Source organism: Sus scrofa, chromosome 16, assembly GCF_000003025.6.
Source record: "Sus scrofa isolate TJ Tabasco breed Duroc chromosome 16, Sscrofa11.1, whole genome shotgun sequence".
Taxonomy (NCBI): domain Eukaryota; kingdom Metazoa; phylum Chordata; class Mammalia; order Artiodactyla; family Suidae; genus Sus; species Sus scrofa.
In genome coordinates this window covers 19,579,135-19,593,193 of record NC_010458.4, presented here as the reverse complement: position 1 = coordinate 19,593,193, position 14,059 = coordinate 19,579,135, and the positions used below count along the sequence as shown (strand labels likewise).

The 14,059-nt window shown below is 43.2% G+C and overlaps 1 protein-coding gene across 1 annotated transcript in view; it reads left to right on the top strand.

The window, feature by feature from the left end:
• The window catches only part of ADAMTS12 (ADAM metallopeptidase with thrombospondin type 1 motif 12), a 373,778-nt gene that overhangs the window by 327,587 nt on the left and 32,132 nt on the right, over nt 1-14,059 (top strand). The window contains 1 exon segment of the mRNA XM_021076980.1: nt 7,592-7,768. Within this exon segment, the coding sequence (XP_020932639.1) occupies nt 7,592-7,768 (177 nt within the window).

Sequence of the window (14,059 nt, the reverse complement as noted above, 5' to 3'; positions counted from 1 at the left end):
GTGGGATACAAATGCACCCAGGCTGTGGGATACTGGTCAGTGGTGGGGTTAAGAGCCACGTGGCAGGTGGGGTACAGAGGTGTGAACTGTGCCTCCACATGCTTGCCAAGCAAGATACCCTGCCAGCCCCTGTCTTCTGTCTGGGGAGCCAGTTTCCCTTGATGACCTTGACTCAGAAGGAGAAAGAGCTACCTAGAAGTTGGGGAGGCTGGCGTCCCCTCTAGATGTTAGCACCCTCACCTAGAGAAGATCTTGTGTCCCCAGAGAAGCAGGACCGTGAGGCGTCTACTGGACATCTCGGCTTCTCCTAGCAGACTTGCCTGGCAGACTGAAGCGTGGAATGTTGTTTATTGGTGTCAGGCCCCTTTTCCCAAAGAAAGGCTCTGATCTTTGACAAGAGAAGGAAAGCCATGCTACTCCCTGAGCAAATTATTTCACATTTCTTTGATAACTGCCAACCTCCCTTTTTCTGTCTTCATACTGGTTTTCTCTTAGGAATGAATGCTGGGTCTTTTTTCTTCCTCATTCAACTCCTAACAGACCCAAGATCCAACAAGGATTAAATGCCTGGCTACAAATTGGTTTCCGTATCCAGAAAAATCCCAAGGCACATTTCTGTCCCTGACCTTGCCAAATGTTGACCAGGTCCCCAAGTTGCACTTTGCTATCCCTGGGACTAATCCTTTCCTTGGAAGTTACGTGGCTCATAAAAAGGTGATGTGTGAAATAGCTCACACTCCAAAGTGTCACTCCAGTGTAAAACTCTAGGAATTCTAGCTGGTGTAAAATGTTGAATGGAAGATCCAGAAGCCCTTCTCTGGGGTCAGACCTCCTGAGGAAAGCCCTGCTCTGCCAGCTTCTCTCTTCCCATCGGTCTTTGGGTCTCCTCTCTCTCATGGCCGGGAGGCTTGCAGATATATTTACTCACCCCTGCAGCACTCCCAGTGGTCTTGCAGAAGCTGCCTCTGACATATCACCAAGTTCTGCCAGAATGTGGTAACCACCGCAACTAAACTTGCATCCTCAAAGTTACCCATGGGAAATGTCCCCTTTCTCAGAATAGCAGATAAACCTTATGTCAAAGACTCTATTTAACTACTGCTAGTCAATTACCCTGACTTTTGTTCTTTTTGACTATCATTAGGGATGCTGAATACACGACTTCCATTTTTCCTAGGGATGTTGATTTAAATTTTACCTTAAATTTTGGCAACTGACTGATTATAGCTCTTTGACTACCATATTATTAATCAGGTCATATGGGTGTCTGAAGTCCCAGTCAGGCGCTAGGAAAGATTTGAAGGCCTTCTTAGTTTCACTATTCTATCAGGACTCGTAAACATATTCAGAGGCAGGGAGTTCCCATCATGGCTCAGTAGTTAACAAATCTGAATAGGAACCATGAGGTTGCAGGTTCGATCCGGTGTTGCCATGAGCTGTGGTGTAGGTCGCAGATGCAGCTCAGATCTGGCGTTCCTGTGGCTCTGGCATAGGCCTGTGGCTACAGCTCCCATTAGACCCCTAGCCTAGGAACCTCCACATGCCAAGGGTGTGGCCCTAGAAAAGACAGAAAGACAAAAACAAAACAAAACAAAACAAAAAACACTTGCTCAGAGGCAAACCTCCCAAACCAAGAGTAGAAACGTAGACCCTTGTTTTATGATTAAATACCCAGAGAGTTTAGATTCTGCCAACTTGATGGTTTGTCTTTTCACAAATACTTTCTCAGAGAGAAGAATTCTAATTTGACCTTGAACCTTTCTGCATTATCCCCCAGTCTCCACTCCAGATCCAGAAATATTTTAATTCTCGTCAGATCCAGAAATAGTCCAATTCTTGAACTAAGGGTAAGCAGCAGCCTCATCTGAACCCACAGGTATCACACCTAAGACCCCTGGCTACTCACCAGCAATTCCCCACCACTGACAGGCTGTCTGAATTGCAGCTCGTTCCTGCTCTTCAGGTGTCCCCAGCACCACTCATCTCCTTAGTGGAACCCTCACACAACTGCCATGGACATTCTCTCATCTATGTGACCATACAATGAGCCAGTACATTTGGGTCTCTCCCCATGCAAAGTCCAAAAGGCGTTTTTTGGAGTGGCTTGCGTCTTCTGCCTGCATTCATCTGTCTGAAACAAGTTCAGGGCCAGGTTTATCCCACAGGTGTACTTGAGAAAGTATAGCTCTACAGAATTGAATCCTGGAGGCAGCACTGGGCCTGGGATCAGACACATCTAGCTTGGCAGCCCCACTCTGTCACCAGCAGAGGACACTGGTCCTTTCTCCCAGTCTCTTAGGAACTTTAGTTTTCTCACCTCTGAGAAATAAAGTGGATCCTATTGCTTCTACTAACCTCGTAAATTTGTGCAGATCAAAAGAGAGTGTGTGTGAAACAACTTTGTAAATGGTGAAAGGCTGTTCAAAGGAAGACTTGGGCAGACTCTGAGCTCTGGGGGAAGCTTAGGACTAGTTCTCAGGTGCAACTTCTGGCTTCCTGGACAAGGGGCAGGGGGGCCTGTGGACAGATGGAGTAAGACCTGTCAGTCCATCTGGTCTCCCCTCCTCGGGACTAGGAAGACAAGGTGCTTCAAGCATCCATGAACTTGGGAGGACTTGACCTACCCTGGGCCCTGGCACTCTCTAAATACCACCACGTGTCTGACACTGCACAGGTTTAGGTAAACAATTTTATTTTTCCCCAACCAAAGGCTTTCTTTCTAATTCCCACTGGAGAAATGAAGGCTTGGAGGGTTTAAACCACTAACACATGGTCAGTTGGTTCCAATACTCTCAGTTCTCAGAAACCATCAGCTGGGGGATGGGTCATCAATTTATAGATTTTCAGAAAGAAAGGAAACACTGAACAATAAATGTGTATAGTAGTTGTAAGACACATGCTAATTTCAGAACATTACAGTTTGCATAAGAAAAAAAGTGACTTTTGTGCTGAAGGAAATACAGTAAGTGACAAAATGAGCTTGAAAAACCTTCAGTTAGTTTTGACACCAGAGCTATGCATCATCAGGGCCCCAGGCACTTCTGGATTGAACATTTTGCCTGTACCTCCTACAGTTTTGTAAACTGGTGATTTGACAACCTCTTTATTATCTTTCTTAGAATGATAATAACTTTTCATAGTTAAGTCTAACAGATCTTGATTATTTCTGAAATAAGTCAAAGATTTTTCCATTTTCTTGGAATAATCTGTCTTCCCACCTAGACACTATTGCAATTTTCTCTTAGCAGTAGCTGACTTTATTGTCTGAGGCTTTGCTGGAAAATAAAAGTAAGAGGCAGCCTTTTCTTAAGGCTTTGAGTTTCATAGTATTCGGTGCTACATTTATTTAGATCTGAATTTTTACAAATGAATTAAATAGGAAAGAGCCCCTGTTTTGCTAAATAGAGACAGTCCCTGACTTTCATACATAACTTGTTCCCAGAAACATACATTGAAGCCCAACATGTAAAAGTGAAAATAGAAAAGTGTATATTATAGGGGAGCTTTTGTGCCCAGAAAGCAAAAATTGACCAGCTAGAAGGTGGATAATACAACTCAAAACCCCTCCATTTATTTTCTCTTGATATTATTGGTTGTGTGTCACCCTTTCTTGGCAGTCCTGAGTGTTTTAGATTAAGGGATCCCTAAGAAGAGAAAAGAACCGCAATTAAATTGAAGCCTTAGGACCACAGAAAGCAGGAACCCAAGAGCACTCTAGTTGAGGACTGATGTCCAGACCTTGAGGTCGCCATCATGGCCCCTGCCCGTCTCTTTGAACACCCCACCTCTGCTCTAGCTTTCTGATGGACATGTTCCTGAACAGCCCTTGTTGCTTCACAGCACTGCGCCTGTATAAGCCACACTCTCCTCTTTGAATGTTCCCCACCCCCTTGTGCCAGTCAAGTGAGCATTTGCTCTTCTTACATGATTTGGCTCAAGCTTTGGCTCCTCTGTTCAAGCCTTCCCTGTGCGCTTCAGATGAAATCCACTACCTCTTCCTTTGACCCCTCACAATATCATGAACAACTTATAACAGATAATCTTTATGACTTCAGCTTGTTATGCGATTTTTTTTTCCCCTGCTGGATTGGGATACAGAAGCTGGAACATAGTTACGTGCCAAATAACAGGGAGGCACTGAAAGGGGGATGGGGCGGGGGCGGGGGGACAGATGGATTTTGGTGCTGTTCAAGACAGAGTTTGGGGACCGAAGGGTCCTATGAATCTGTTTAGGGTAAGGAAAGGAGCAGCCAAAGAATTATTTCCATATCTGATTTAGTACTTAGAAAGCAAGGGAGCAGAATATAGGTCCAGTGATCCCAGACACTTAGACGACGTTAAGGCTTAGCAAGGTGAAGTCGTGTAGCCACTTGGTGTCAGGGTCATACTTGAATGCCATCTACTGACCTCCCAAGGCCATGCAGGTTAATTTCGCTATGCTCATTTGAACATCCCATTGGAGTCCTACATGAAACGTATATCAGGATGACTCCATACATCCAACCTAAGGAAGAAATGGTTGTGATTGCATCTTCTCTCTGCCAGTGGCTCCTGTGAGATAGGAGGATTTTTTCATTCTAACTCAAGCCAGTGGGCTGATTACATCATTTAAACAAACTGGTGTGGGAACTGGAAAAATGGTCAGGCCTGTTTGCTCACCACTGGGCATTAGCGAGGCTTTCTTTTCCTATTAACCCAGCTCATATTCTCAGTCTGGTCCCCAGGCTTCAGGTTAGGAAAACATGACTACAAATGACCCTCCTTCAGGGCAATAAGAAAATGAACATAATAATTGGCATTCGGCACACAAAGGCAAAACAGGTTTTGGAGTGGAGTGACTTAATATTCTGCCACTTCCCTCTTGCTCACTGCATCAGAGGCCCTTCTGATAATGGAATAGAAAAGTCACAGATTTAGTGTCTCCCCTTATTATTTATTTCACCATATTAATTTTTTTATAAATTTTAAAAATTATTTCCCCAATACAATTTTTTTTTCTACCGTAGAGCATGGTGACTCAGTTACACATACATATATACATTCTATTTTCTCACATTATCAGACTCCATCATAAGTGACTAGACATAGTTCCAAGTGCTACACAGCAGGATCTCATTGCTAATCCATTCCAAAGGCAATGGTTTGTATCTGTTAACCCCAAGCTCCCCAACCACTCCACTCCCTCCCCTTCTTCCTTGGCAGCCACAAGTCTATTCTCCAGGTCCATGATTTTCTTTTCTGTATTTCACCATGTTAATAAACCTCATTCGCCATTGAATGTGAATACACTCTTAGACAAAGGATTAATCTAATTCGAAAAATCGAGGAATAGCAATTGTAGTAACAAACGAAAAACAAAACCCCATTTTACACTTAGGTCTTGTAAGGTCCTTATAATAATAAAGAACCCTCTAATTTTAACCCTGGGGTATTTCCTGGAAGACTGTTTGTCAGACAAATGGCAGCTTTGTGTGGAAATTATTAGCACGCTTCCTCATTTGTTCTGTGGCTGGTTGCAAGTGGGCAGTTAACTTTTTTTCTCTAAGTACTTACAGTGCGGCAGGCAAGTGAAATTTTTTATTTGTTTTTGGAAGATGTCTGGCAAATGTTGCTTCCTCCTGAGAGACTTAACACACTTGATTTATAGAAGTACGAAACATCCATCTGCCCCCTTGTTACATGGACCCACATCTTCTGTTGCAGCCCAAGGTTTGAAGTCAGTTGACTTGTGCAATCCGCCAAGTGGCAGGAAAAGCAGGATCAGTCATTGGGGAGGTAACCTCTACTGAAAGGTTTTGAGGAATTTTCTTTCACTATCCACAACCCTACAATGATGACTATTCCACCATAGCCAGAAAGAGTGCAGAATCTTTTACTACATAGCAAGGAGGCCATTAATAGGCACACTTTGGTGGTGGTGCATTTTCTCAGCCACGACTGCAATGAAATCTTTGATGGAAGGATTGAGAGGGTGAAGGAAGATGCTCTCTGTCACCAAGGTGGCCACAGATATCTTTATCCCCAGTGGTCCTTTTCTCAGAATTGATACACTCATTCAGCAGGCCTATTTGGAGCACTTTGCTGGGCCTGGCCCCCTGCTAGATGTTCAAGGCACCATGGTGACAGGGACAGGTTGGGTTCCAGTTGCATGACAGAATCTACTGGAAAGGATGGAGAGAATAAATAAAAGTTGTTTCAGATTCAGGTTCCTGTGGTGGAAGCATAGAAGGATCTTAGATATATAACAGAGAGATAGGTATCCTTTGAAGAAGGGAGGTATTCAATGAAGACCTCATGGAGGAGGTGACATTTAAGTGAAGCCTAACGGACGTACAATGGTGGGTAATGTGAAAGGTGGAGGGAGGAAGATTCAGGATATATAATTAACCCCCAGAGAATCTGAGGGAGAGTGGCTGAGAACCACAGGGGTCAGCCTCCATGCCACCTACCTCATGGTCCCCACCTAAGTGTGGCCATGAGAGACTAGGTTGCAGAGGCAAGATGAGATGAAGAGAAACTGACGGCACTAGTATTGTTTACAGACTGTGGACTAAGTCTTGGCAGCTCAAGTTATGATTGGATAAAATCTCCCTAGATGGGGGATGGAATCCAAAATCCAAGAAGTTGGAGAATAAACCTAAGTATTCCAGAATATGCCACATAAACTCTGGTTTTAGGTGACCTGGGCCTGTCCATGTTTATCATGATCTTAAGGAAAGCAACAGCCTGCAGGAGGAGTGTTGCCCTTTACTGGATGGAGGGGCTGCTGCTCTAGGTGTGGGCCTGAGGGAGGAGGGGTGTGGGGGAGAGAGGTGCAAGGAGGGCCTCTGCAAGAGCTTGCAACGAGCATGTGCTGAGAAAACCCTCCGTGAAGAAGGCAGGTGCTGATGGCTCTAGGAAGAAACCTGGTGGGCGATGGCGCATAGGGGGAAGCCTGGGAGTGGGGACAAGGGCAGGTTTTGCCCACTCCCTGAATCAAACCACAGGGCAAGCTATTCAGTTTATTTTCCTTGCACAGGCCCTTCCTTTGAAAAAGAGTAACCTACCCTGCCTTGGGTGTCAGGGAGAAAAAGGGCTTTCTGCAGGATTCTGAGGGAGAGGTGGGTGTGCCTTGGCAGAGCGCTCCCCAAGGGCAGTTGGTTTGCTTCGAATGAATCCAGGCATCAAAGGAAGGGACCACCCACTGAGAGGGATGCAGCGCCAGCATCACCTCAAGCCCACCCCAGCATCTGTCATCTTCACTGCAGCCCTGTAGGTAACACTTATGGTCCCAGCTTATAGATATGACAGCTGAGGCTCAGGACGTTTTTGCAACTTGCCCAAGGATTCGAAATGAGTGAGGGACAGAAATGGACTTTCCAGCCAGTTCTCACACTTTTCTGACACGGCGTTCTGACACGGGGACCCCGTCTTGGGGAACTGCTTGTGAGACTCCCTCTCTATAGCAAGTGTGCAAAGACAGTAAACTAGCTCCTCTTCACAACCAGAAGCGTGGAACGTCCTGATGCTTTGTAAAACCCCTGGGGATCGGGGCATGGGCGGCCTGATGCCAAGGACTCACGTGTCCCCTTTTCTCTCTCTTTCCATCCAGTGCTCCAGAAACTGCAGCGGGGGCTTCCAGATCCGAGAGATTCAGTGTGTGGACAACCGAGATCACCGGAGCCTGAGGCCATTTCACTGCCAGTTCCTGGCCGGCATTCCTCCTCCAGTGAGCATGAGCTGTAACCCAGATCCTTGTGAGGAGTGGCAGGTGGAGCCATGGAGCCAGGTACGGTCCCTACTACACCACCCATTCAACCCAGTAAACGTGAATCTCTGCTTACTTTGTGAGTCCAGAAATCGGGGAAGACCACCTGTGCATCACGCCAGCACCTGGCTTCCACTGGACAGGTCCAACAACCTGAAGACCGTGTCGTGTAGTTTCAATTATAACTGTTCTGGCACAGCAGAAAGGAATCCAACTCATATCCATGAGGATGCGGGTTCTATCCCTGGCCTCGCTCAGTGGGTCAGGGATCTGGCTTTGCTGTGGTGTAGGTCACAGATGTAACTGAGATCCTGCATTGATGTGGCTGTGGCGCAGGCCAGCAGCTGTAGCTCCAGTTCGCCCGCTAGCCTGGGAAGCTCCATGTGACGAGAGTATGCCCTAAAAAGCAAATAAATAAACTATGATTGTTTTATTACAGCCTAGTCTCCCAGTGAATGTACAGGGGAATGAGAGGCATTTTGGAAAGCCTCAAGTGCCCCTCCCAGGCTTCTGCAGTCAGGCTGGGGGTAATGGTCAGATTCTTTGCACACACAGTGTAATTTCCGAGTTCCACCTCTCAGTTAAATGCCCAGATCTTTGTTTATACAAATAAAAAGAAGTATTGGTGCAGAGTTCCCTGGTAGCCTAGCGGATAAGAATCAGGCATTGTCACTGCTATGATGCAGATTCAATCCCTGGCCTGGGAACTTGCTGGGCCAAAAAAAAAGTTTGCAAAAAGAGGTGTTTGTGGAATTCCTGTCGTGGCGCAGTGATTAACAAATCTGGCTGGGAGCCAAGGGGTTGCAGGTTTGACCCCTGCCCTTGGGTTAGGGATCCAGCATTGCCGCGGGCTATGGTGTGGGTTGCAGACACAGCTCGGATCCCACATTGCTGTGGCTCTGGCGTAGGCCAGTGGCTACAGCTCCGACTGGACCCCTAGCCTGGGAGCCTCCATGTGCCGTGGGAGCGGCTCAAGAAAAGGCAAAAAGACAAAAAAAAAAAGAGGTGTTTGTGTGTTATCTGTCGTATTTTGTGACGGCCTAGGCTCTGTTGCCCCTTTGTCCTTTGTCCTTCAGTATATGAAAACAAGTGGCTGCTCTTTGGTGAAGTATAATGATTTCCTCTATGAACAGGTGAATGCCTTAATAGCTAAAAAAAAAAAAAAATACTTATAATTATATCTATGCATGGTAGAAAGAAAAAGATAAAAAAGAACCCAGCATATTTTGAATGCACCAGACATTTTACCTATAATACTTGTTTGTGGGTTTGTTTTTTTTTTACTCAAGCTTTTTTACAGCATTTTTTAATTTAAACTTTAGTTGATTTACAATGTTCTGTTAGTCTCTGCTATACAGCAAAGTGATCCAGTCATGCATGCAGCATATATATATATATACACACACACACATTCTTTTTCTCATATCATCTTCCACAAGTTATTGTTCTGTCACAAGTGATTGGATATAGTTCCCTGTGCTGTATAGTAGGACCTCTTGTTTCAATTCTCACAACAACCTGAATAGTAGGCCTTATTAATTCCATTTTATAGGTGAAGAAATTGAGACTTAGAGGAGAAGAAACTTACATGAGGTCACAACTAGAATATAAATGGTGGAGCATTAATATAATATATAATATAATTCAAGTATAAGGCTGACCCTGATGCCTGTACTCTTTCTACTGTAGAACTTAGCCCGATAGATGTGAAACAAAGAGTGAACTTAGGAGAAAGGGTGAGTCAATAACTATTTGGGGGGAAAGTTACCATGTGTGGGGGAAGGGAAGATACAGAACCACAAGCTTAGGATAAGAGTTAGTGTCCAACTCTGGGAGACTGAGGCCCCTCCACCTTCTTACCATCTACCAGGTCAAGCACCCACGCCGATACCTAAGGCTCTGGGCCAACACCTGGTCTTTTCTGGAGGCAGCAGCCACCAACTATCCCCTCTTCCTCCTCCTTCCCCTGTCCGGCTCTTGAGGACATAAAGTGCCTGCTACTCCCACGCTCTGGACTTCGGCCTCCAAGCTCTCCGCATTTGCTGAGCCTGGTGACCGCTTCCAGAATCCTGAAATGTGCAGAGAAGCTTCGATCTCCTTGTCAGAGAAATGGCATTTGCCAGTTCCAAGATGAGCAGTCGTATCTGCTTTCTGCCTATGAAAAAGATGAATTGTTAATGCCCTCTCAGTAGCTTCCGGGAGCCCCAGTCATGAGTCTGTTCCCTGGAGGCCTCCCATCACCCTCCTTTGTAAATTGCTTTGTACTGAGCAAATCACAAAATTGGAAGACTTCCCTCTGGGGGAGCAGTGAAGAGGGAAATTGCTAAAGTCGGTTAACCTTTCCCTGGAAATGTTGAGGCACTATTTAGGGACGGGGCATCTTTAGGTACTTGCCCTGAGCCATCCTGATGCTGCTCCGTCTTTACATACTATCAAAAGGCTGCCTTCTTGGGAGTGTTCTGGGCCTGTCTGTGAATGTCAGCCAGCCCACACTACTTGCAGGGAAATGCTTTTCAGCTGTGGGAATGTCTCCCCTGGTTCTCAAACTTCAGCATTACCCAGAGGGTTTGTTGTGCACCCCACCCCTGCAATGTCCAGTTCAGAGGTATAGCGTAGGGCCTGAAATTTTGCATTTCTAACAAGGACACAGAAGATGCTGAAGTTGCTACTCTGGGGAACCCCACTTTGAGAACTACCAGTTTATACAGTCTTTGCCCACCCTTTCCAGGAGATTACTTGACCAGGTGGCCGTGGACTTAATATGCACACATATAGGTATGCAACGGGATCCCACATGTGGGGTTTCTCTCTCATGTAGGGTTAAAAACAGCAAATGAGTGGGCAAAGATCTACGTTGACTCTCAAAGTTGGAATATTGTGAAATAAGCCCTTTCATTGAGCAGAAAAGATTAATTTTATATAATTTCCCTGTTTTCTATGGTTACCACCACACACATAGTGCCTGATGTGATAGGCATGGCATTGGCAATAACTGTTTTGTTGTTACCATGTCATAATTAAGATCTTTCAAAGTACTTTTCAGAGTACTCAAAAATATTTTTCAAAGATTCATGGTAAATTATTTAATTTCCTCCTAGAAAATGCAGGAAAATGAGCCAGTAGATCTTGCAGAATTTTTCTAGTGAGCAAAAACTGGACATATTTTAGTCCAGTTGTCCAACTTGTCATCTCGAGTTTACTTCGTGAGCATTACAGCTAGTGCATCAGCTCCTTAGAAAACCCATCAAATTCCACTCTTCCAAATATGGGCAAATTTACTTCCAAAGTTTTACGTAGTAGGGAAGGACGGCTGAATTCCGTGTTTTAATAGGAGATGAACAAAATTGTATCACGGAAGTTTGCTTTCTGTTTGAGCTGTCAGAGCCAATCAGAATAAAAACATCTACCTTTTACATTTTAGTTTCCAGATACCTGTACCAGAAGGTTAAATGCAGATAATGGAATGACAGCTCATTTAGGTTTTTAACCAAGATTCCTTCTGTTTGACATAATTGAACTATTTAGCATCTTCTGATTTTTTTCCCTTCCTCTTTATCCTCAGAATTTCCTTTGTCAATCCTTCGATTCTTGAATTCTTATTTTAATTTAATCCTTTAATTCTTGTTTTACCACTGTTTTTGTTTGGTTGGTTTTTTTGTTTGTTTTTGCTTAAACAACAAAATTTTATTTGGTCACCATTCTTTTTTGTTTTGTTTTGTTTTCTCTTCTTCTTAGGGCCACATCTGTGGCACACAGATGTTCTCGGGCTAGGGGTCCAATCAGAACTATGGTGCCAGCCTACACCACAGCCACAGCAGTGCCAGATCTGAGCCATGTCTGTGACCTTCACCACAGCTCATGGCAACACTGGATCCTTAACCCACTGAGCAAGGCTAGGGATCAAACCTGCATCCTTATGGATACTGGTTGGGTTCTTCACCCACTGAGCCACGAAGGGAACTCCATATTTCATCACAGTTCTTGAGGCTGAAAGTCTGAGATCAAGGTGTTGGCCAGACTGGTTTCTTCCGAGGCTTCTCGCCTTGGTTTATGGATGACCATCCTCTCCCCGCATCTTCACATGCTCTTTGGCCTGTGTGCTAATCTCCCCTTCCTATAAGGAGGATATTCAGATGGGGTTAGGACCCACCCTAATGATCTAATTGTACCTTAATTACCTGTTAAAAGACTCCATCTCTAAGTACATCACATCTGAGGTACTGGAAGTTAGGACTTCAATATATAAATTTTGGGAGAACACCGTTTGACCCATTACAAGCATAGCAAAGGTACTAGCAAGGTATGTACCGCAGCAGGATAAAAGGTTTAATTTTTTTGTGGTGGTAGTGATTTGTTTTATTTGTTCCTAATAACCCACCCTAAATTCAGGTGTTAAATAACTTTTTTTAAAAACTGAAATAGAGTTGGCATCCAGTATTATGTTAGTTTCAGATATACTCTATGATGCTTTGATACATTATGAAATGTACATCCTGACAAGTCTAGTAACTATCTGTCCCTGTATTATTTCAATATTATTGATTATATTCATTATATCGTATATTCACATGATATATTTATTATATATCTGGAGCTTTGTACCTTAATCTCCTTCATCTATCACCCCCTACCCCACACCCCTCTCTTCTGGCAAACACCACTTTTTGTGTGAGATTCCATGTATAAGTGAGATTATGCGGTATTTGTCTTTGTCTGACTTATTTTACTTCTAGATCCATCCATGCTGTTGGAGGTGGCAAGATTTCGTTTTTTTGTGGCTGAGTAGTATTCCATTATGTGTGCATATGTACACACATCTTCTTTATATACTCATCTATCAATGGACACTTAGGTTGCTTCCATATCTTACTGTTGTAAATAAAGCTGTAATGAACATTGAGGTACATATTATCTCTCTGAATTAGTATTTTCTTCAGTAAATACCCAAGAGTGAAATTGCTGGATCATATGTCAGTTCTATTTTTATTTTTCAGAGTAATCTCTATGCTGGTTTCCATAGTGGCTGTACCAGTTTAGATTCCCACCAACAGTTCCACATTCTAGCCAACATTTGTTATTTGTTGTCTTCTTGATGCTAGCCATTCTGACAGGTGTGAGGTGACATCTCTTTGTGGTTTTGATTTGCAGTGTCCTGATGATTAGTGATACTGAGCATCTTTTCATGTGCCTGTTGGCCATCTGTATGTCTTCTTTAGAAAAATTTCTGTTCAGATCCACTGCGCATTTTTTAATCTGGTTGAATAAAAGTGACAAGAGTGAGAATCCTCGTCTTATTCCTGATTAAAAGCATTCAGCTTTTTAATGTTGAGTGTGATGTCGGCTATAGCATTTTACATATGGCCTTTTTTATGTTGAGGTATGTTCCCTGTACCCACTTTGTTGAGAATTACTGTTATTGAATTCAATCAAAACCTTTTCTGCATCTATTTAAATGACCATGATTATTTTACTTCAGTTTGTTAATGTGGTGTATCACATTGATTGATTTGTGGATCCAGAAACAATCCTTTTATCCCTGGGATAAATGCTACTTGAACATGGTTATGATCCTTTTAATGTATTGTTGGATTCGGTTCACTAATATTTTGTTGAAGATTTTTGAAGCTATGTTCTTCAGTGATATTGACCTGTAATTTTGTGGGTTTTTTTTTTTTTTTTTTATGGTGTCCTTGTCTGGTTTTGGTATCAGCCCTTGCAGAACAAGTTTAGAAGTGTTCCTTCTTCTTCAGTTTTTTGGAATACTTTGAGGAGGATAAGTATTAACTTTTCTTTAAATAGTTTACATGTGATGAATTCACCTGTGAGACCATCTGATCCTGGACTTTTGTTGGGAGTTTTTTTTTAATTAATGATTCAGTTTCTTTATTGATAGTCTAACAGAGTTCATAATTTTCTGTATCTTCCTGATTCAGTCTTGAGTATTGGTACATTTCTAGGAATTTATCCATTTTGTCTAGGTTGTCTAATATATTGGCATGTAATTGTTCATGGTAATCCCTTATGATCCCTTGTAATTCTGTGCTAGCAGTTGTAACTTCTCTTTCATTTCTGAATTTATTTATTTGAGCCCTCTCTCTTCTTTTCTTGATGAGTGGCTGAAAGTTTATCAATATTGTTTATCTTTTCAAAGGCCCAGCTCTTAGTCTCATTGATATTTTCTATTGCTTTTTAAATCTCTATTTCATTTATTTTTGCTCTATTCTTTATTATTTCTTCTAACTTTTGGTTTTGTTCTTTTTCAAGTTTCTTAGGTGTAGGTTAGGTTATTCATTTGAAACTTTTGTTTCTTGA